Source organism: Scophthalmus maximus, chromosome 4 (assembly GCF_022379125.1).
Source record: "Scophthalmus maximus strain ysfricsl-2021 chromosome 4, ASM2237912v1, whole genome shotgun sequence".
Classification (NCBI taxonomy): Eukaryota; Metazoa; Chordata; class Actinopteri; order Pleuronectiformes; family Scophthalmidae; genus Scophthalmus; species Scophthalmus maximus.
This window is the reverse complement of record NC_061518.1, coordinates 7,208,668-7,233,062: the sequence shown is the minus strand read 5'-3', so window position 1 is coordinate 7,233,062 and position 24,395 is coordinate 7,208,668. Positions and strand designations below refer to the sequence as shown.

At 42.6% G+C, this 24,395-nt stretch overlaps 1 protein-coding gene across 2 annotated transcripts; it reads left to right on the top strand.

The window, feature by feature from the left end:
• Positions 1-493: 493 nt before the first annotated feature.
• On the top strand, positions 494-23,333 carry pla2r1 (phospholipase A2 receptor 1). 2 transcript variants are annotated; one of them, XM_035629448.2, is made up of 31 exons: positions 494-809; positions 2,152-2,532; positions 2,645-2,818; positions 3,607-3,771; positions 4,105-4,218; positions 5,028-5,177; positions 5,561-5,755; positions 5,857-6,020; positions 6,776-6,886; positions 8,735-8,847; positions 8,973-9,142; positions 9,226-9,434; positions 10,234-10,379; positions 11,089-11,173; positions 11,283-11,418; positions 11,502-11,537; positions 11,996-12,156; positions 13,033-13,097; positions 14,416-14,519; positions 14,622-14,758; positions 16,200-16,317; positions 16,489-16,628; positions 17,071-17,212; positions 18,100-18,335; positions 19,528-19,557; positions 20,524-20,704; positions 20,826-20,960; positions 21,384-21,506; positions 21,583-21,759; positions 22,028-22,063; positions 22,198-23,333. In XM_035629448.2, exons 1-31 carry the CDS (start codon positions 626-628, stop codon positions 22,413-22,415), a joined length of 4,536 nt encoding a protein of 1,511 aa, XP_035485341.2. In that variant the 5' UTR covers positions 494-625; the 3' UTR covers positions 22,416-23,333. The 2 variants fall into 2 exon arrangements, with proteins under 2 accessions (XP_035485341.2, XP_035485342.2); XM_035629449.2 differs by lacking the exon at positions 19,528-19,557 and having other exon boundaries at positions 495-809.
• The last annotated feature ends 1,062 nt before the right edge of the window (positions 23,334-24,395 follow it).

Genomic DNA, 24,395 nt, shown 5'->3' with positions numbered 1-24,395 from the left:
TAGGGAAATCAGTACACAATATCTGCAATATCTCCAATGTTTGCACATATTTCGAAACATAACATAAGATAACCTTAAAATAAGCTAAGATAAGGTGTACCTTCGTTGATGTTTAGATGTCAATCTCAGCATTTGAGTGAAGCAGACCAATAAGGATAAAATGAGAATTGAAAAAGAAAACATATAACATATAAATATTATATACAATAAAAAAATATGATATATACAATAACAAAAACACGCTCTACAATAATGTGTACAGTGCAAAGTAGACTGCTGTGCAATATGAAAATGAATACATTTTCTGATATATTTACATTATTATTTGAAACTTTAAAAAAACATTGGAATAACTCATCTATAGATATATTCATCTGTATCTATCTATTTATATATTTATTTGTGTGTGTGTGTGTTGACGGCGGTGCACGGGGGGAGGAGGCGCGCGGCTCTTCCGTCAGACGTGACGTCACTGCTCGCCTCAACTTGGCCAAACTTACTCCCCCCACCAGGCGAGCGCCAACAACTCGACTGCGAGCGGAGCGCGGCTCCTCGGAATGTGCGGACGTGTGCGCCTCGTCGTCGCAGCCCCCCGGTCCCGCTCCCGCTCCGCGTCCCCGTCGACATGTCGCTGATCGCGCCGCTCCGCCGCCGCAGCCGCCGCCTCGGCGACTCGACGGTTGCCGTCGTGGCGGCGGTTTGCGCGGCGGCGCTGCTGCTGTCGAGGAGCTGCGTGTGCGCGCCCCAGGAGCAGGACGACGACGGAGACGACGAGCTGCTGGACAGAGCGCAGCTCCGGGACTTTTACAGTAAGTGGGTCCGGGGTCGATGGTCGTATATGTCGGATGGTCTCCTGCAAATAAAAACAACAACAACAACAACAACAGCAGCAATAAACAAAAGACAACGTTCCAGGCCACATCTTCTCTGTGTGATGTTTGTAACATGGTAGACGGTGTCTGCGCTGAAGAGTGCATGGTGGTGGTGCAGGAGGGGGGGAAGAAAGAATAATCATTACAACATGTTCCCATCGTGCTGGGCTGATGGGTCGTTGTTAAATGACTCCGTTTCCTGGGGGGGTGGGTGAGCCCCCACTGCTGCTGCTGCTGCAGGCTCACGTTTATCTCTGAAAATCAAAAAATCATAAAGACAAACAAAGGCACAAAGACTTACCATGCACTGTCCAGATTTTCTTCTAATGAAAATTCCAAAAACATTTGAATATGGAAAAAAAAAAAAGCTGCTGCAACTGATCCTGCAGCTCCAGACAGAACAGCAGTCAGTTTAACTTGCCTATGGTTAAAATAGGTGAAACATTCACCGATTCCAGCTTCTTACATGCAAGAATATGCTGCTTATGCTTCATATGTCATGTTGAATCAGAGTCGATCGATCGATCGGCAGGAAATTCATGCGCAACAATTCTCATAATCTTCTCATAAGGTTCACATTCTCTGGTTCCAGTTGTTGTTTTTGAAATCTATTCATTGATTGTAAATTAAATACTTTTTTTTATCAACTGTTTGTTGGACAAAACAAACAACTTGAATGTTGAGAAATTGTGTGGAAAAAAAAGTTTTCCATTATCCTATAGACTAAACAACTGATTGAGCCATCAAATAAATAATTAAAAGGTTATAGTAATAACTCTATGTGTATAGCACCTTCCAAAATGGCCGTTAAAAAGTGCTTCACAAAGAGGATACAAAACAGCATGATAATACAATATCATTCAGAATATTACTATTGATATAAGACAACAAATAAAATAATAATGTTATTGAGAAACATGTTATGCTTCTCTTCCCTCAGTTTACAATGGAAGAGAAACAATTCCTCCAGCTGTTTTCATCATTGACATTTGTATAGATTCAGTATTTTGTTGGAGTATCCACAAGCACCAATAAATGAATTTGTCTTGGAAGACAAAAGTTTCCCTCAGGCCTTAATCTAGCTTCAATATTGCTTTGTTTTGGTGGAGAAACATTAAAGAGGCGAACTAAATCATATAAAGACACTTTATGTCAATATAAAGTCTATGAAGCTTTCCATCCATCCGCCTTCACATCATGTCTTCACTTCACTCTCCTCATACCCCCCTGTCCTCCCCACTCCTCCTCTCCTTGTCCCTCGCCTCGTCTCCTTTTCCAGAAAAGGGCGTCTTCATCCTGGAGTGTGAGCCGCTGAAGCGCTGCGTCACAGTGGACCGCTCCAACCTGGTGCTGGAGGACTGCGGGCGGCCGACGCGCCGCATGCTGTGGAAGTGGGTCTCCCAACACCGCCTCTTCAATGTGGGCACCAGCATGTGCCTGGGCCTCAACACCTCGGACGCGACGCAGCCCCTCGGCCTGTTCGAGTGCGACACGGCCGCCCCCGCGCTGTGGTGGCGCTGCAGCGGGAAGATGCTGTACGGGGCGTCCCAGTGGAAGGTGGCCGTGGCCGGCCGTCTGGTGGTGGTGAAAAGAAACTCGTACCACGAGTGGAAAAGGCACAACACCAACGGAGAGGGGCCCTGTTCATATCCATATGAAGGTAAACACTTAAAATATGTGCGATAACACAAACGTCTTAGCTACTGTCAAGCTTGTCTTCGCAGAATATTTGTGTTTTTTTTAACTTGACACTTGGTGCGTTTGATTTGCAGACATCCACACTTTGTTGGGGAATGCACACGGCATGCCCTGCGCTCTGCCCTTCAAATACAACAACAAGTGGTTCTCCGAGTGCACAAGTGAGGGGCGGGAGGACTATCTTCAGTGGTGCTCCACCACCACTCGCTATGATGAAGCTGAGAAATGGGGCTTCTGTCCCGTCCAAGGTAAAACACAGAGACCCCACCTGACTGAGGAAGAAAGGAAAATACACAACATGGCCTGAAGTATTTGGACCCCTCCTGTGAAAGATCCATAGTGTTTTTTTCTGTGTTTTTATGCTGTGGAAGAACTTCCACGCAGCTAAACAGAGCCCTGAACTTAAACCTGTGACCTTTTGTATGAACTGCTGCAGCTCCAACTGTGATCCATTCCTCATCCCCCAACATCAGAGATCAACTTCGATATGATAGGCCGCCTGTGGCTGAAAAAGGAATGAAATTCTACTGGCCGAAATCCCAAAGTCTTGAGGAATGAAAACCTTTGCAGAATTTAGTAACACATAAGTGGCCCGTCACGGTTTTGAAAGGAATCAAGGATCACATAAAGGTGTAAAGGTTGGGCGTCCACATACTTTCCTGCCGAAAATTATAAACATGACATATAAAAAAATTAATTTCTACCACTGAGATTTGTTTCATGAAAACTCAAAATCTTTTCAAAGTTCCACCGGGGCGTCTGGTGACCCAGTTGTTAAGATTAATGCCATATACAGTGATCACATGTTCTTTGCGCTCTTCCATATGCAGATCTTTGTTGCATATCACATTTCCGCTCACGGTCTTCCCCCCGAAAATACAGAACTGATATACAAAAATTTCTCTACGCTAAGAATGTCTGACTATATCTAACACCTCGCCGCACATGAGGAGACATGTGCATACCTGCCACTTCGTTCCATATCAGTTTCCTATTGCTTTTTGTTTTTATTTTAATCATAGCTGTTATCTTACAGATTCCAGTTGTGAGCATTTCTGGGAGTCGAACCAGGAGCTGCACGCATGTTACCAGTTCAACCTGTACACCATCTTGACCTGGAGCCAGGCGCTGTCGACCTGCCAGGCTCAGGGTGGGAACCTGCTCAGCATCACCAGCCTGGCGGAGTACAGGTACATCAGAGGTAGGTGGAATCTGGTAGAATCAACCTGCACAGGGTGAAAGGATAGAAGTGCCGAATGACGCGTCCTGTGATTACATTCACCGACAATACAGCAGAACTCTCTTGTACTAGAAGCTGATGTTTTTCTTGCTCGGTGAGACACAGAGTCTTCTTTCAAACTGCTCTCTCCTTTTCAGTTATTGTGTCTTCTTCCATGAAGTTTATCTTCTGTAATCTTCTGCCCTGATTGTTTTTTTTTTAAAGCTCACATTGACTTGTGAGAGCAGGTAGGTTTTCCTTCCACTGAAATCAGATAAGCTCTGACAACATCCCTGTTTCTGTATCCCGCGGTAGATCGACTGGCGAGTGTCGGCGTGATGGTGTGGATCGGGCTGAACCACCTGAAGAACGGTCGGGGCTGGCAGTGGGCTGATGGAGCACCTCTGTCCCTGGTCAATTTGACCACAGGTACTGATTATTTGTTTCCTCTCAGGCCATTGTAGCTGTATGTTGTACGTAGCGCAATGACTTCCTATACAATGGCTGTTATTATCAGTGGGCAATCCGATAAATGTCATGTAACTGTACAAGCTCAGTTTGTGACAAAGGGTTAAAACATAGATGAGAAATGTCATCACAAGTTAACTGCCGCAAAAGTCTGAAGACAGAAAATGTGAATGTGTGCATGTTCTCTTTATAGGTCGGAAGTATTGCATGTTGTCAATATCAGTTGAGAGTTTGTGAAAGATCAGTTGATTATCAGAGCAACACAGATGTCAATAACTTAATCAAATCAAATGACAAATGACAGTATTTCGCAATGCATTAATTTGACAGCATTTTTTTCCAGTTATGTTTTGCTGCTTCCACCCTTGAAGGCTACTTAACTTAAATGGCAATTTTGTGTTACGAAGAATAAATGATGAATGTGAGGACGTGGAACATGATGAAACGATGAAACTAATGGTTCTGTTTTTATCATATCTCAACTGTTTTTAATCAAATCAGCTTTAAATTGATCAAATTACTTGATAATTCATCACTCAGTGTTTCATTTCACGTTCATTTTTCAGTTCACATGCGTTTGAACCCCCGTATATTTTTATCAGTTCATTTTTGTTACTTCCATCCCTCATAAAAACAAACGTGGCTGAAAGTAGTTGATTTTGCAGTTATCATTATTATGACACAGTTAATGATGATAATAATTAGGCAAATCCACAGAAGGTCAAAACGAACCGTGGAGTCTGACTTCCTCCCGTCTGTGTTCCCATCAGCTCTGCCTGCCAGCCCGCTACAGGTCAACAGGCAGTGCGGAGTGTACAACTCCGCCTCCGACGGTCGCTGGCAGAGTCTCTCGTGTGAGTCTGCCCTGCCTTACATTTGTAAGAAAACACCCAACCACACCAGGAGAGCCGAGCCACTGGGTGAGAGCTTTTTCACACACACACACACACACACACACACACACACACACACACACACACACACACACACACTGCATCAACACCTGACATGCAAACTACTTCCCCGCCTCTTCAGAGGAGCCATGACATGGGATAAGGGGTGTATTATCAGCCCGTGTGCTGGAAACTCCAGTAATCTCCAGAAATCTCATAGCCCTTGAAGCTGCCGCGCTGAACAGCTGCACCGCACCTAGGGAGTGAACTCTCGACCCGTCTCTCTGTGGCGCTGTGGGCGGCCAGACCAAAGCAATGTCTGCTGAGAATATGTTGCTGTTATTTTGGTCTGTCCTCTCTCTTCTGATTTTGTCCCTCGCTCCTTTTCCGGATTCTCCCTCCTCTCGCAGAGAACTGGCAGTATATCCGCACCGAGTGCGCCAATGGCTGGTGGCCTCACAACGGCTTCTGCTACGCAGTTCTGCCAGAAACGGAGGGGGGAAGCTGGGAGGAATCTGCCCGGGCCTGTGGCTCCCGGGGGGCGAACCTCACCAGCCTCAGCTCACTGTCTGAGGTGGAAATGCTGCTGAACCTCCTGGCCAACTGTGAGAATGCATCATGCACAAACAGATATATGGGATGTTCTGTTTGATATAGACACACACAACTTAATTGTTTGGTTCGTGCGTGTCCACTTGTTCCTCAGTTTCGGATGACGGTACGGAGGCGTGGATCGGTCTCTGGAAACGGCCGTCGTCTCCGAGCGTCGAGTGGTCCGATGGTTCACCAGTCACTCTCACTCTGTGGCACCAGTATCAACCTCCTCACAACCTGACGGACGCGACGCTCTGTGCCAAAGTAGACGGGAAGGTGGGGAACCTGCTCTTGGTGCTGCTTTTGTGTTGAAACTTTTATGGAAGCTCAGTTATAACATAAGTGAGTTTAAAGCCCCAGTGTGTAATTTTCTGGCGGCATCTGGTGGTCCTCAACAGTTGCAAACTGCAACCAACTGAGCACCCGACAGGGGACACTTTATGGTGGGAGCTCGTATTCTGGGCCGTTTTGTGCCACCGTGTTCAACACGACGTAGCAAACATGGCGACTCACACGGAGGTCGGGTCCAAGTCATGTAACGTTATTTAACTCATTCAGAGTTGACGAAAAACATTGCATTCTATGTTGCAGGTTATTATACATACAGTATATGAACACATAGTTATGGACAACATATTCCATTTCTGTGAATACGTTCTTCTAAATATTACACACTATAGCTTCAATTTTAAATTCATCGCTTTGAGGGCTGCGTCTAATGACCATTGACACCATTATGGAAACTATGGTTTTTTTTCTAGATTAGTCTGTAGTTAATTATTTCTGAGTAACAGCTCAAAACCCAAAGGAATTAAATTTTCTAGAATTTAAGACAAGAATAAAGCAATAAATGTCTCATTTGAGAGGTTGGAATCATCACACCAATTGGCACCGAATAATGATTCATCAAATATCACATTCCATATTCATGTTCGTCCCGTTAACTCACTAATTTAATCGTCACATTACATCAGCTCTGATCCTTTTTATTATATTTGTAAGTATTCATAGTGAGTGCTCTCCGTTCACAGAAGGGTAACTGGCTCCTGGCGTCATGTGATAAACGACTGCCCGCTGTGTGTAGAAGAGAGAGCCAGAATCCCGTTCATCCCCCTGGAACCTGGGACGAGGGTTGTCCTGAGGTAGGAACAACCAACGCACATACATCTTAGTCCACATGTGCTCGCTGGCTGAAGTGTATTTGAACAAGACGAGGAAACTCTTGTCATCCAGTCACACTGTTGTTGTTGTTGTTTTTTTACAGAAGCTCAACTTTTGCTCTGACCTCAAATAAAAACACAAACCAACCCATCACATTATAAAACTTAACTTGATCTACCCCTGATAAGACTTTACCCACAATAAGGCACAACAGAAAGCAAAGGTAACGTCTACGAGCGCAGGATGTTTGCTTTCATATCGTTCCACGATGACTCACCTTCAACCAAAACTGTATTTGTATGTTATTCATGTGCTCCTTTCTAATGGAGGCTGATATCAGTAATAAAAAAAAATGAAAATAAAAAAAAGTTAGAAAGAAATTTGTTGACTTGATAAAATGACATTTTAATTCTCTGGGCATGTTCTGACTAAGAGAAATGCACAGATGATGTGCTGTGCTGTGCAACAATAGCTCCATACAGACCAGGACGTGCACCAGGCGGAGCTACGCGCCCGCTGCGGTTCAACTTTTGAGCACGTTGCCCCCCCCCCCTCCCTTCATAAGCACAATAAGCTGATTCACCCAACTGCTGACGTATTGTCTGGCATCCGACTCTGTTTACAAGAATATCAGACTCCTGAGTCATCTGGCTACTTCTTGCTGCCCTGGAACATGGATCAAAACACATGGCCCTGGAGGCACAGTGTCAGTGGACATGGCTCGAGCAGCTGCTGGTGATTCCTGCCTGTGTTTTTTTAGCAAACAAAGCTTTATTTTCCTCTTCAGTGTCTTTATTGTCTGTGTCTTACACACTCGGCCAATGCAGATTAACAGCGTGAAATTGCTCAACTCAGTGTGTATTTGTCCTAAAAACGACTTTTTCACAGTTTTAAAGCAAAGCCTTGAGTTGTGACTCCATGTAAATGTTAGTGTTGACCTCTGGACCCCGAGAGAGGAGAGGGTGTAGATGAGATGGAGGCAAAAAAAAAACAACACCACCTAACCTAACACAGGCTATGGCTGGGTAGATATGAAAGTCTTCCATAAAAGTGGATTTTCGTTTTGGAACTGATGCCAAAGTACTTTACTATGAGAATGCAGATGTTTATTTTTAGCCATGCGAGCAGCGTGGCTCTCTAGATGGAATTCTCCATTCGCCAGTTTGCTCCAGACATAAATATCTCAGCAGGTATCAGATAAGTTGTTATGGATTTTTTTTATTTTTATAAATACATTCATGACGCCATGAGGATAAGTTCTTATGAAAGTTGATCCACCAGAGTTTCCCACTAGCTGCTACCATACGGTTAAGTCTTGTGGTTGTGAGTGAAACTTGTGAGATCTTCTGCCACAGACACACAGGATATATTCTCATAACTTTTCATACAGCGCCATCATCAGGTGAAAATTAAAATTTTGGATTCATGGCTAATTACCTGATAAAACTAATCCAATTCTCTGAGCTTCACTTTACAGCCTCACAGAGCCTCTTGTTTGACTCTTAGTGTTGTTCCTCCAAACTCTTTTTACAAATTTTATTTAACAACAGAAGCCAAAGTTCTCAGATATTAAGTGTCATTACAAGAGCGGAAATTATGCTTCAATAGAAATTGGCAAAATTCAGATTTAAATGCTGCGATGGTGAAACGGATCTCAAATCTAACCATACTGATGAATGCAGTACTTTTAGTGTTATAGGCACATTTTGGTTTATAAAAAAAAAAAAGATGTCTGATATAGTTTTGTCATCTTGTGCAATATATAATAAGGCGGCAGTTCGAACTACAACATACATGTTGTTTTAATTGTTGATTTTTCTTTTTTTTAGGGCTGGAAGCGACATGGTCCTTCCTGCTACACGGTGACCAGCCACGAACAGAGCTACGGAGATGCGCTGATGGGATATTACTGCAAGGCTTCTCTTCTCACGGTGGAAAACAGGTGGTTTTATTGTGCAATTTTTTTAATTTTTTTATTAACTTTTTGTTTGTTTGTTTGTGGCAACATTTAAGTCTCGCTCCTCACCCCCCCCCCCCCCCCCCTCCTCTTCTTCTTCGTGCTGCCAGGTTCGAGCAGGCGTTCGTCAACAGTTTGCTGAGCGAGAGAGGGGCCAACAGCAGCATGTATTACTGGATCAGCCTCACGGACCAGAAGGAGATGAGAGAATACAGCTGGCTTCTGCACAACGGCTCCTCACAGCCGGTCACCTTCACAAACTGGAACAAACACCAGCCAGGTAATGGAAATTTTCTCCCCGAATAATAACCGCGTTCACTGTGATCGTGTTAACGCTCCTCCTTTTCCCTTTCTTGTCGTTAGTCAGTGCTGGCGGCTGTGTCGCTATGTCAGGTGGACCTGCTCTGGGTCACTGGGAGGTGAAAGACTGCAAGTCCTTCAAGGCCTTGTCAGTGTGCAAGCAGAGTGTGAGCAGTTACCACGACCTCCAGCTGCCGGAGCACCACGTCGACGCCCACGCCCCCTGTCCCCCAGGGTGGGAATCACGGTCGGGACTGCTCGACTGTTTTAAGGTCGGATCATCCGCCTCTTTCCTGTTTGCTTGTTTCTAATGTTTCTAAATTTATCCTTTCAGCTTCATCTTTTTTTAATCAAGGTGCATCACACTTAAGTAGATCCTTTAAAACTACCCATCATAACCTTTCCCAGCATGCACTGGGCGACAGGCAGTCTAATATAGGGCGACACACACAGACAGACAAACTTATTCACACAAACAGGAAAATTTATCATCATAATTTCCTCAAGGTCTGAAACTAACAAGCGCCAATTTTTCAGGTATTTTCTCAACTAACAGATAAATTGTCAAATTGTGGAAACATGCCCCCCAGTCAGCGCTGAAGTCTTCAGATGTTTACTTCTGTCCAGCCAGATATTATATCAAATATATTCAAATACAAGTAGTAGTAGAAAAGAAAGGGAGAGTCAATTTTTTTTGTTGCCTTCTTTTACTTTCCAAATTCCATCAATCAGAATTGTTGTTGATTAATTATCAACCATTGTTGTTATTTCAGCTCCATAGACAGAGCTAGGTGACAGAGCTACTGCAATACCTAAAACAAAGACCAACCTCAAAAATAATAAGATAAAAAAAATAATCTAGAAAAGAAAAATGAACATTGTGGGGTTTTTCCAAAAATGCATTTGTTTCTCCATGTAAATGTAATGCTTTACATTGGATTTGAAAAGTTGACGTGTCATTTTAGTGATCCATTCCTTACGTGTACAGAAAAATGTTGGAATCACTGAAGAAATACACAAAATATGAATATAAATATCTCTATCGGCCGACGGTGCGCGTTGTTTTTCTAGGTGTTCCACGACGAGAAGGTCCTGATGAAACGCTCCTGGGTGGAAGCGGACTTCTTCTGCCAGGCCCTCGGGGCTCAGCTGGCCAGTTTCTACCACTATGAGGAGCAGGTGTTTGTTAAGCAGCTCCTCAGTACCATGTTTGAAGGGTTGGTACAAGCCCCCCGGGCCTCATCATTGCAGCAATGTTATGCCATCTGATAAATGCATCAGTTCTTTAATTTAATGCGCGTAGAGCAGTGACAACTGAATTTAATTACTGGCTTTTGAAGATAAATTGTGGGTTGGGTTTGTTTTGTAATCTGTCACAGATGATTACTTTTCCACAGGAGGAATGATAAATCACATCGCTAAATTATGAATGTTAAGGTCTTTTTTCCTATTTATTGCTGTAATTCAATTTTTTTTTCCGGAGAATCATCGAGCATTAGTGTTGAACTATGTGGTAGTATCTACTGTGAGGTGATTTATGTTATTTTTAATAAGTTGCCTGTCCCTTTGATACCCCTGGTGATATTACAGTTTTTGTCATCACTTTGTTTTGGATATTTATGGAAACATTCTCCAGAATGTACTGAAAATGAACAGGCAGTTTACACCATATCACCATAAACACCAATGCATGAATGAAAAGAGATTTTTTGTTACTTTGCATTCATAATATAATGCAGACCACAATGGTGAGGTTAAAACATTATATATGTATTATATTTTGTTCTCAAAAGGTGCTTATTTCCCAACATAAGGGCATACAAGATGTTTTAAACTTTTTGTTTACTCCCATACAACTGGACAGATTCCTTCCATAAACTGTGGTTGATGAGGTTGTGTGTTTTTTTTGTTCTCCTCTTTTAACAGAGCACAGGGTCGCTGGTTCTGGGTTGGTTTAAACAAGAGAGACCCTGAATCCCCCGGAGCCTGGGAGTGGTCCGATGGATCCCTTGTAAGAAACAAAGACACATCCACTCCTGTGTCCTACATATTCTCAGTCAAATTCGGCAGATGTATCCGTCACGTTTTTTTAATCCTGTGTCGTGTGTTTTCTCGTGCAGGTGGTGACGTCCTTCATCGAGGATAAGAACGAGGAGGACGACAGGAGGGACTGCGCCGTCTACAGCGACCTGACCAACGCCGTCACGCCGCAGCCCTGTGACACCAAACACGAGTGGATCTGCAAGGTGCCCAGAGGTGAACGCCGCCGCTCGCCACACGCACCAACGACTATCAACTTTTCGATGTGATTTTTAACAAACTCTTGATTTATGTCACAGGTGAAAAACTGAAAAAACCCTATTGGTACACTGAGGGTGAGCATGATAATTCTTTGATTATTTGCTTTTGACTTACACAAACTTTGCACGTTTTAATAAAACGACTACTTTTTACTAGCAAATTAAAATGTAATCATATGGCAGAAAATGCTGACACCATTAAAACCAACCACATAGTGTAAAGTGTATATCTTAAAGTGTAAACAAATATATATACTCAAATATACAGTATATACTAGTTCTCCCACTGCCTTACTTGTCAACTCTGGATAAATAAATTGCACCTTGTTCTACCTTTTTTGGGAGTTTTTTTTTTTCTTCTTTATGTTGCACAGATTGTAAAGACTTGTCACAGTTCATTATGCGTTCATCCCTTAACTGTGGAATTGAATTATCAAACAAGAAACAGCACAAAGTCAGACAGCAATTAGAACTGTACATTGATTCATTAAACTGGGTCCTGTATCGTAATGTTCCTCTGTGCTCCGTCGCAGAGAGCGAGCCCTGGGTGTTTTACCGTGGAGCGGAGTACCTGCTGGCGAAGCAGCCCTTTGACTGGGACGCCGTGTCTCTGGCCTGTCAGATGATGGGAGCCTACCTCCTGTCCCTCCACTCCAGGGACGAGCTGCACTTCGTAAAGGACCGACTGCGGCGGGTGAGTTACAGGCACCGCCCATGTACACAGATTCACAGATATTAAGTATCGTCGGACTGTTATATATACAGTATGCTGCTTTGTAAGTTCAATCAATTATTCCAACTTTATCAGTTTAGCGCCCTTTTTTCACAGGTTAGTGCAATTCAATTGAATTTATGTCAGTAGTTTTAAATTGTAATACATATTTTTCTATCCTTATAAAGCTGACTTTGAAAAACACTGTTTGAAAAAAATGAAACTTAACAAAATAATACAGTTTTTAATCAAAACATTATAACGTATTTAAATGGAACAGTCCTTTACAGCACAGTATTTTCTCCTTTTTAAGGTTTCACAACTTTTACACTACACCTTTTTAATGAATTGTGTTTTTCCCGCCTCCTCACTTTAGGCTCATACCACGATTTTTGTTTTCCTTGTGTCACGGTTGTCACACGGGAGCACACAGCCAAAGAAATGGACACGTGCATGAACAAGTGTGAACACAACTGCCACTCTCATCCCTCATACAGACTCGAGTGTTTACAGACTCGCACTGAAAAGCTAAAAACGTACCTCACGTGTTGACACGTTCCCCCCCCCAAGAGCGGCCTCACACACGGAGGCGGAAAAGGGCCGTTGTTTGTCAGTGGCCCTTTTTGGACCCGGCGAAAAGAAATCTCTTGTGGTGTCGAGGCTTGTGAGGGATAAAGGGAACAAAACAGGGCGATGAAAGAGGGCGAAGCACTTGCCAAGCAGAGCGCCTGAATGGTCTCTAGTGTCAGAGAGGCCCTGAAAAGCCAAAGCTCAGTGAGGACCAGATTGCAAAGGAGGAGGAGGAGGAGGAGGAGGAGGAAATTAAAGTTCTTTTTCGTCTCTTTCTCTTTCGCGCAGCTCTCCCTGGGCCCGACTGACTGGTGGATCGGCCTGTCCACCGGGCAGCCCGGAGAGGAGGTCAGGTGTGTATGTTTAGGAGCTTGTTAAAAAATGTTCTGTTCCAGCCACTGATTCCATTACAGCAGTTAACACTTTGCTCAACAATGTGAGGAGAGGAATGTCGGCGTTGTTGGGGCCAGGCCAGGGGCCCGTCAAACGGAAACCACTTGGACAGCACTGTGGCACGGGTGATTGTGAAACATGAAACACGTAGCAGATAAGTTAGGGAGTCCCACAGGGCTTCTGAAGGACTCTGGCTGAGTGCTGGTTCACAGGTAAGGTGATTGTCACTGTGAGGTTGGATCGTGGTTGGTTGGTTGGTTGATTTTCATCAGGATTATGCAAATAGAAGACGAAACTTGGTAGAAAGATGGGGCATGGGCCGAGAAAGAAGCCATTCAATTTTGGGGACGGAGCCAGGAATTTGTTTTTCAACTTTCTTCGACAAAATCAGGCATAATTGGGGGACTGATATCTATGAGTGTGTGCAATTTGGAGTGGTTAGATCAAATTTAAGGGGACTGCCAGGCCTTGGTGGAGGTATACGCTCTACTGAGTGAACATTCTAGTTTCTTCTAGTGAAACATAACAAAACGAGCAAGTAGGAATTGATCTCATGTTGCAAACTGAAGCTTCCAGTTCTCCAGGAGAAAGCAGCAGAAAATTGACTATAAAATAAATGATGTTGTTTTGGGGCAGATCATTTAAACAAGTTAAACTGTAGAAAAAGAGCCCAGCTCCAAATGAAAAAGGGCCTTTGGGTGTTTAAAAAAAAAAAAAGATATGCAACAATTGAGGACCCCCAAACTCAACCACCTACCTGTCAAAGCAAAGAGACAAAAATAAAAGAAAATAAAGCCTCATCTGACTGAGTCGATCCTCTGCTTACATCCTGCTTGCATCCTATGTGTCACTGCGAAGAACTCCTATGTAAAGATTCTTGTTACAAACTGAATGTTCTCCCCCACAAGTCTTCAGATCTAAAATGGTCACGCCTCTGAAGTCCCAGCTGCCTCTGGGATTGAAGCAGGATGTTTGTGTTTACATTCACTGATTTCGGATGAATCACCCCCAACCGACGACGCTCAAGCTGAGTCAACCTCGGTGAAGATCCAAAACCAACGGATCTTCTCTGAGTCAACTAGACTAGTATCCAATCTGAAAATGTGATTTTCTTGCAAATAAATGACTCCAGTGTTAAATTGTGCAGCTTGTTGCTCGCATGAATACGATACTATATAATAAAATACTTCTTTTTTTTTTGTTATTTTCCTTTGGGACAGTCCTAAAATCTTTATGAAGACCGGAACCATAACAAAGTATTCATATATTTGTGTGCAGGTGGAGCGATAAGACGGCAGTAGACTTTCAGAACTGGGCCAACGGAAACGCCGGCGGTGGCCTGAGGAAGAATGGGCTGTGTGTCACCATGTCCTCTTCAACAGGTAAAAACACGTGCACGTGCAGAAACACACACACTGTTAACAAACGCGCCGTACGCTTGCACAAGTTTGCAAAGTGCTGATGTTTTCCCTGGCGCGTTGCAGGAAAGTGGTCGACGAACAGATGCGGCGATCTCCACGGCTACGTGTGCAAGAGGAAAACCGCGTCTGTGGTGGAGACTCCCAGGGAGCCGCACTACATCGGAGGATGTCCGGAGAAATGGCTGTACTTCGGACACAAGGTTCAGACACACACACACACACACACACACACACACACACACACACACACACACACACGTACACTCCTTCAGCTTAATAGAAAAGGTCGTGGTTGAGCATCTGTCTGTGCAAACACACCTAAAGCACCTCTGTCGTAGCAGTAGTCGCCATTTGTTTAATTAGATTATAGAATTACAGTGCTTATTAAGGTACTTGTCAATTACTAAAGCTCCCTCTGTAGGAACCCATCAATGGAGTCTTGTCTCTAAACAGATTATGAATGACAAAAAAACAAACAGTTCTAGTAACATAGAAGATTGATTTGTTCAGCAGACATATAAGGCACATTAATAAACACTTAAAATGTCTTTATTTCTGCTACAACTACATTAAGTGTGTGATAAACCATGTAGTAAATGTTTACATATTGCTTAGAAATGCCAAATGGAGGGTTTAAGCAAAGCGTTACTTTTTTTAAATGATCATCTGCTCATTTTCCCCCGTTCTGCCCCGAGAGTCAGATCCAAAATGGTCACTTCTCTGAAGTCCCAGCTGCCTCTGGGATTGAAGCAGGATATTTGTGTTTACATTCACTGATCTCGGGTGAATCACCCCCAACCGAAGACGCTCAAGCTGAGTCAACTTCGGTTAAGACCAGAACCAGCTGATCTGCTCTTGAGTCATCTGTGTGTGATGTACTAGATGTGAAAAAGTAATTTCCTTCAACTAAATGACTGCAGGGTTAAAATTATCTGGCTTGTTGATTGATAGCATTAATACAATATCGGTAATAATCATTTTTAAAAGTAGTTTTTCTTTTGGAGCAACTCGAGAACTAAACTTCCCCCAAAATAAAACATCAGTAAGGAAAGTTATAATAATAATATGGACATTCATTACTCTGCAGCACCAGATCAGACTCCTTCACTTGAAATAGATGTCAACTTTAGCAGGACTATCCTTGTCAGCATATTAAACTGAACTGAGAGGCTTGTACACTGCTACAAGCCTCTCAGTTCAGTTTAATATGCTGAACAAGGTTAGTTCCTGCCCTTCCTCTCCTTGAACATTAAATATGGATTTTTTCCAATGCCATTTATTAGAGCGCTGACAGGAGATGAGGGAAGTGAGAGAGATGAGAACAACATGAAACAATCTTTCCTGGCCACAGTCGGACTGGGGACTTGGCGGTTTGGAGGTTGACGCCTTAAACCTCACGTCCAGTAAAATCTGTTGGGTTTTTTTAAACGTTAATTTTTCCCGTTTCGTCGGTGATGTGAAATCATGTCCTCTTCTCTCAAAGAGTACTATGTGTTGGGATTTAACCTGACCTCTCTGGTGGAGGATGGGTAAATATCAATTTGCATTTCCCAATGTGATATTCATGTTTCGTGTGTGTGTGTGTGTGTGTGTGTGTGTGTGTGTGCGTGTGCGTGCGCGGGTGCGTGCGTGTGTCGGCAGTGTCTCCTATTTCACCTCCCCGACAGTCCGAAGGAGGGAAAGAGTTGGAAAGATGCCCAGTCCATCTGCTCCTCGTTCGAAGGCTCGCTGGTCGCTATAGAAGATGAGATTGAACAAGGTAGAGGCAGAGTAATAAGGATTTATCTACAAAACACCATCAGACAATATCCCTTTGTTTTGTGCTTCTTTATGTCTCCATTAGTACAGTAGGCATGTCGGAAAGAAATCGGCTCTACTTTTTTAAAAATGTAATCGTTTTTTGCCTGTTGTCACGCCATACTTCCTGCAGCCTACATCACCATGCTGCTGCAGGGCAGCTCTGTGGGCGTGTGGATCGGTCTTGGTGATGGCGACATCATGAAATGGACCAATGGGAGAACAGTCAGCTACACCAACTGGTCTCCGATTGAACCGAAAAGCTACCTCACTGTGAGCGCCAGCGACTTGACCTAACCGTTAGAAATGTAGTTATTTATTTTTGTCAGTTTTGTCTCTTGAGATGTTTATTTATTTATTCACAAATCAATGGGCGACGTCAGTGTGGGTTGCCACTTAGGTTTGGTATGATAGATGTTTTTAAATACTGCAATACCCACGATCCTCTGCCAATGTGAACAAGGAGATACAATTTTTTTATTTAGTCTCGGAAAAAAACCTATAATTCAGCCGGTAGACTTTATGTACATCCAAGCCTTGGATGAAATGTTGTCAACACAAAAAAGGAATATCAGGACTTTTACTTTCAGAATACTGAAAATCAAACACCATACATTTCCTCAAGTGTAATATAAGTGTTAAGACATGTGAACTGAGACAACATACGTCCATGAATGGATTTGTGTGTAATGATTTGTTGTATATTCACCCCCAGGATGATGAGTGGCTCAGTGGATTCGCCAAAGAGCCATTGTGCATTGTTCTGTCCAACAACCACAACTTCCACCTGACGGGAAAGTGGTACGATGAGAAGTGCAGTGAGACTGGGTACGGCTTTATTTGTCAAAAACCTCAAGGTGAGATCCTGTCAGTTTTCTCTCTCTCTCTCTTGGTTTTGCTCGGTCATTATCTGTCTCTCATTGTTTTCAGCACATCGTTTTTTCTCTTTTTGCTGTCAGACTACTCCAGCTTTCTGATGCTGAATGGCCTCTCATTCCTTTCTCCTTTGACTTCTCTTATTCTCTCTGCCACTCATAAACAACACTTTGAAGTGTAATGTTGAGTCCTGGCGGGTGTTTGCTTTCCCTACAGCCACATAGTTAGTGGCTGTGATATATACCAGAGGCTGTATCATCATATATGGAATTTGTAGAATCCACTATGGTGTAATTATGTCAAATAGATATTTTCATTTTATACAATTTCATGGTAAATTCTATACCATCTGCATGCGGACGTCTCTGTGTCTTTAACGGCAAATAGTAATATATTTCAACACATTAATTTGGCCATAGTGACTCAAATAGTGTATTGTGTTGATCTGGATGTAGATCCCAATGGAGTTGGACATAATAGCTCAGAGCTGTTCTGCCTTTTGTCCAATTAAGAGACAGTTGTTTGATTTATGTTTATGTCAAAAATAATGTTTGATTGATTCAGAATCCAAATTTCTCAGAATCTCTACATCGGTAAACATGAGTTCCCGCCAGGTTAGAACCACCCACAGAGTCACAGTGGCTTCATTTATTGGAAATACACCAGATTGAAATATACCAGATAATGCTGTTTCCACTGATACACCACGCCCCTCCTTTCACGTGGCCATTGATAGCTGATTGTCCATTAATGAATAATTCAGTATTTTAAGCGATGCAGTTATTTGTTTTCTTGCCGAGAGTCAAAAGAGAAGAGTGACCCGCATTTAAGTCATCAATCTAATCACTTTGATTGTGTTTTGTTGCAGATACATCCAAACCCCCCACCCACTCCTATCACCACCCTCTCCCTGACAATATTGAGTACAGGAGCCGCAGCTACAAGGTTGTGTCTGGCAACATGAGCTGGTACGACGCCATGCACTTGTGCATAGAGAATGATTCTGACCTAGTGAGCATTACAGATGCCTACCACCAGGCTTTCCTTACTGTCCTTGTCAATAGATTGGCAGTCCCCCACTGGATTGGACTGTATAGCCAAGACGTATGTATCCTCTCGTGCCACATGTACCGTATAACTAAGTCTCCTGTGTGTTTGTGTCAGCGAAGCTTTTTATATTCTGTTAAGAAATTGTTTTAAATTTGGGGAATTACACTAAAATTGATAACACTCTCATGTCTGTATCGTGAACAACTCACGGTCAACCTGTTAGAATAGATAACCAGCTTTTTGTGTCTTCTATATAAATATATTTTTATAACATAAAATGTAAAACCATCATACTGTAGTTAACGGGGAGTGATGTGCTGGATTTGAGTCTGAGTCTCACAGTTGTGGTGGAAGAATATTTAGATAAAATTTCTTTTGTCTTTGTACCTAAGCCAGGCTAGCTGCCTGCCCTGTTGTCAGTCTTTATGCTAAGCTAAGCTATAAAAAAAAGCTACGCATCTATTGACTGTAGCTTCATATTCGTCAGAAGAACATGAGAGTGGTATTCGTGTGCAACCTTTAGCGAGAAAGCGTATTTTTCCCAAAAACAATTTCTTTAACACTAGTTATTGAGCATGAATTTGCAGACAATACACATCCGCATGCATGAGTTGTATTTAAAACTGGTAGTGAAACCATTTCATATTCTTTTTGTCTTGGTTAATGCATGTCATCATATCATCTGCATCTTAAAACTGGAAAAGTCAGTTTCCTCTCCCACACATATCATTTGATTGAATATCTCAGTTCTGCTTTGACCATGATACCACCACCTAAATTTGAATTGCTTTTGCGTGATCGGTACACAGAGAAAACTTAGGACAAATTGGCTCGGAGTTGAATCTCAATAAGGGGAAACATGTCGCCCGCAGGTCTGAAGTACGGAGCAAGTTTAATTTATACGTTTTGCCTGGCGATGGCCAGCTGCAGTTGTCTCACATGCCTTCAGGGTTTTTCTGCTGGCCTTTTGTCCATCTATCCACAGGCATGTGGTTTTTCTCAGACAGTCAGAGCCTTAACATTTGGATTTGGCCTTGTGGAATCTCTTAGTCAGGGAGAGAAAGCAACACAGGGAGTGAGGGAACTGATTTTCCCCTTTCTTCTAATATTTTCTTTATCTTGCATGAATATCTATCGCACAAGCCTCCTACAATAACTCTTGTTCTTCCAACTTTTGTTTCACCCATCAAAACAGTAACCATAAATATTAAAACTACTGCTTTGAATTGTTTTGCTTCGTCATTAGACCATGGAAACACTGAGTGGGTCACGTCTGGTGAGTCAGTAGCTGGAATCCCCCTCAGAAACACACACACACACACACACACACCTCCTTAACTAAAGCATGAGCTGTAATGCTTCTTTAAGAAAGTAAAAAGTATTTAAATTAGATTTTTAAACTTTGTAATGTTTCTCTATACATATATATAAAAATAAAGATTAAAAATACGTATCAATTTATTGCACAAGTTTCCACGAATGTGGTGCCCTCCCAGGTTCCTTTGCTTTTACCTTCTGACCACTTCCTCCCAAATGTGCTCCGCGTGGTTTAAACCTGGAGTCTGGATTCATCATCATTCTCATGTTTTTTGATCATTAATTTGCTGTACGATGAAGCCGTGAACAACCAGTCCGCCTTCCCTTGTTACTTGAGTTTTTTCTCACCATTCCGATGGCAGTATATACAGTCTTACCTCCTGCAGCACGGTATTGTCCTAACAATGCATGAGAGGGTGTGGTGACGCAGTTTGTTCCACCGCTGCCTTTGTTCAGACAGGTTTTGTAAGTTGCGATCAAAAGTTGGGACACCTATAGGAATCGCTGCAGGAAAGATGTAGGTCAACCATTTTCTTAATCCTTAAAATTGTCTGGTTTTCAGTCAAATTTCCACTATTTTTCAGTTTTTGATGACCTAAACATGACCTTTGTAACATTCAAGGTTATCAACTGGACTTGAAATTCCAATAAAAAATGGAAAAATGGAGGTGTTCTAAAACAATGTATTCCACACATGGCAGAACACCAGTACTAGTGACACCACAAAGCACATAGTGGTGCAATTTACAATATTAAAAACCACCAACTATTGCAAACTAACTCTAATCACACTAACTGCTGTGCATGCGTAGACATCTGCGGCCGTATTACCTTGCATTATAAATAAGTACGGAGTGTTACTGGCAGAGTGCCCGCTCAGCTGCGACTCCTCGGCTGACACACCGGTGACTGTGCTTCCTTCCAGAGCGGCATCAATTACCAGTGGTCAGATGGCAGTGACACCGTGTACACCCACTGGGACGCGGCCGACGACGACGACGACTCTGTGATCGGCGAGTGCGTGTACGTGGACGTGAACGGAGGCTGGCGGAGAGCCGACTGCGAAACGCCGCTGCCGGGAGCCCTGTGTCAGGTTTCCACACCGAGTCAGTGCTGCTTCAGTGGAACACAAAAAAAAAAATCCAGAGTGCTCGACAGCTGTTGGAGTTTCTGTTCAAACACACACACACACAATCAATTCTCTCTCTCTCTGTCTCCCACACACAGGCAACAAACCGTTTACCTCACACAAGGTGGTGTGTCCCTCCACGTGGGTGAAATTCGGAGCTGGCTGTTACAACTTTGAGCCTGTGGTGGAGAAACTTACATTTGAAGAGTCAAGAGAGCACTGCAGGCAGAAAGGTATGGATTTATGAGGTGTGATACTAGTTATTGAGGACTTTTTGTCCGCCTCCATCACTGTAATCTGCCACATGGAACGCTTACTCCCCCTACAGGTCAAAATGGAGGAGCTGCTCAGACAAGGGACAAAGCTTTAGACAAAACTCCGGTTGACTTCTTACTTATAAATAACGCTTACAGAAAATGTATTATTTAAAAAATGTAAAAACCCTTCCATTTCCATTCACCATGCAAAGCTAAGCTAACTGGCTGCAGCTTTATATTGAACTGTATAAATATGAGGGTGGTATCAAAAATCTTATCTAATCATCAGCAAGAAAGCAAATAACATTTTTTTTTTTTTTTTTCCTTAAATGTCACAGCTACTGTGCAGGTTAAAAGGAAAAGGTTGTGTGAGTTTGTTATGCTCCCCTCTCTCTCCAGTCAACACCTCGGACGTCCTGACCGTTGAGAGCGAGACAGAGAATCGTTTCGTCCTGGAGCAGCTGTGGTCGTCGGGCCTCCGTCACCAGGCCGTGTGGTTGGGGATGCACTTCAACATCGACAGTAAGAATCTGACCAGATGAGCCCCGTCCCCTGCAAAACCCCCTAATGTTTATTAAACTGTGGCTTCTGCTTTTAGCGGACTCCATGGCCTGGGTGGACGGTTCGCCTGTCGACTACACCAACTGGCTCGATAAAGCCCCGGACCCCGAGCTGCTGACGACAGACGCCTGCGTTACTACCAGCGTGGTCGACGGTGTCTGGCACCTGTCACGGTGCAACGAGCGGCTCGGCTTCGTCTGCAAAATCCTCACGGGTAAGTCGAAACGGAGGCTGTAATTTGCTACATCCGTTGTGTTGAACACATACAACATACAGGGATATTTGTCGGCCTTTTATAGCTGTCCAAAAACAATCTTTTACTCGATTTAGGAATGTGATAGATAGAATTTCAAGAAAATAGCTAGGAATACCCATTAAGATAATAAGGAAAAAATAAGATTTCCCTACTGATTCTTTTGAATATCTCATCTGAAGATGATACGTGATAAGTTCTATTTAACTCCACCGTATGTTTTCTTCAGGAGATGTTGCTGAGGTGGAGGTGGAACCACTGAACGGTAAAGTGCACTTTCATTTGAACTATTTAAACGCATAAGCAGTAAATGATTATTCATGATTCACCATTTCCATCCCGCAACGTGACGCATGTTAGAAGTGCCTATTCCTTTCTTTAAATCTTGTGTGTTTTCAGGTTCACACCATGGAGTCATCGCTGAAGCCGTGCTGGTGGCCGTTCTCTTCTTTGCCCTGCTGGCAGGAGTGATGTGGTTCGTGTACAAGAGGAACCCCGCGCGCTTCCGCGGGGTCCCGATGTTCGGCAGAGCTTACTACAGACAGACCGGCTCACATTCTCTAGAGTCGGACGGAAATGTGCTGATGACGGACCTGGAGAGTCACACAGGAGAGTAGCACCTGAGCAGCCGTCTGTCTTTGTTTTCAGTTCTTTTTAAGTCTCCGCCCTCCGTCTCTCTCCATTTCACCGTCCGGTACGAATGACACTGTAAAGCTGTGACGCTGGACTCCTCAGGAGAGTGGTGAGGCGATGACGGTCACGTTTTTTGTTGCTGAGGGAAGTCGATAGAAGGATCCCAGTAGCTCTTTCATTTGTTCTAACGATTAAAACGAGACGTGATTGTGACGATATTTCTCGTGGCGACACTGAAGACCCCACATTTCGAATTTCTTTTGTTCGAAGTAGTGGAGCAACAAAGTTCACATGAATGACAATGTTGAAGAAGGGATGCTGGGGAGCTTTCGGACTTGTAAAAGGACTGAACACTTGTTTTTAGTTATGATCCTGTAGTGTGAGGATTTCAACAAAATAAAATTGGTTAACGGTATATAGGACAATAATTCGAAAAGGAAAGGAGGATCTTTTTAAACTAATAATATTCAAACAGGGGAAAGACAATCTCGGTCAATTTGTCAGAGTTAAAAAGTAACTTTAATTGTCATAAACAACTGGTACATTGATTCAGAATATAAATGATCTAAATTATATTTTTGATGTAACTTGGTACATTTCACTAAGAATCCACGAGATGTTGGAGTTGTACAATGTGGTACAGCACTTTTGTCAGTATTACTTCTTAGTGTTGCTTATCAGTATTTTTCATTTTATTTAATTTTTTTCATATATATACTTGCTGTATATGGATAACAGAGGGTCATTTTTTGTATATTCAAAACTAACAGAAAATGCGTGAGGCACAACTGATGGTTAGATTCTTCATTGTCTTTTTCGCCGTTGTCTGCGGATGCAAATTGTGAGATGTATTTTGCACAACTGTCTCTTTGTTTTAATAAATTGAAAGTAGGCCAAATGTATTAATTTTATTTGTTTATTTGAGCGTCCTGCACCATATACAGATATTATTCCAGTTTTATCACTGGCTCTTACTCTGTCAATAACACAGATGTCTAAGAAATAGAGGAAATCCCCAACGAGATTCCCCTTTTCAGTCCCAATTTCTTTTCCCCAAAAAATTTGGGGGGTCTAATAGGACAATGGACCTCATTACAAAATAACTGAGGGTCAAAGAATTCATGTTATATTATGCTATATCTACTAAAGTTATTTTGGATGCATGTGCTTTATTTTTCAAGGAGAGTGATGGTAAAACACTACAGGCGTATTTGGTTTTTTTACCATCAGTAAAAATTGGCAGGATGACTGGTTTCTTTTATAGAAAAGTCAAGTGACAAGAAAATCATATATATATATAAAATTCAGCATATACAGTTAAAACATACCATATAAAGTAGTAGAATAAATACTTTACACATCTTATTTTTTACATTCTTATATTTTATATTTGTATTATATTTATTCTATTTTTAGGTCTAAGTGTATATACTTCAATTCTTGGCTGTAGCCACTGTAACAAAACCTAATTTCCCCCCATGGATCAATAATGCATCTCTGTCTCTGATTATGAGTGAAAATTTGTTCTCGTAATGTAGATATGATGAGATGATCCTTTATTCGCCCGACAATGGGGAAATGTGGGTGTTACAGCAGCAAAGTGGATGGCAGAATATAAAAAAACAATAAGATATGTACAAAATATAAAATATAATTACTCTATACAGAGCAGTAACAAAAATTGCACATGGAGAATAAGTGTATGCAGAGTCTTAAGATGATTTACTTCCCAAACATTGTCTCTGTGGAAACAAATAACAGTTTCTCTTAGTGTATCTGACACTCTGGAGACTTCCCCTTTTAGTTGGTGGTTGAAAAAACAACATCCTGTTGATGGAAACTAACGTGAATGATCTGACAAAAAACACCCAGGATCACGGGGAGTGCGGAGGAAGTTCACGAACAGAAAATTCAAAGGCCAAACCGGAAACGGAGCGAGTTGACCCTTCAAAATCAAAGTGTTA

Coding starts and splice junctions, on each gene's coding strand:
- pla2r1 (XM_035629448.2), top strand. CDS start 626: ATGTCGCTGATCGCGCCGCTCCGCCGCCGCAGCCGCCGCCTCGGCGAC. Junction 9,143..9,225: donor CTGGAACAAACACCAGCCAG/GTAATGGAAATT, acceptor TCTTGTCGTTAG/TCAGTGCTGGCGGCTGTGTC. Junction 13,098..14,415: donor CAGCCCGGAGAGGAGGTCAG/GTGTGTATGTTT, acceptor ATTTGTGTGCAG/GTGGAGCGATAAGACGGCAG.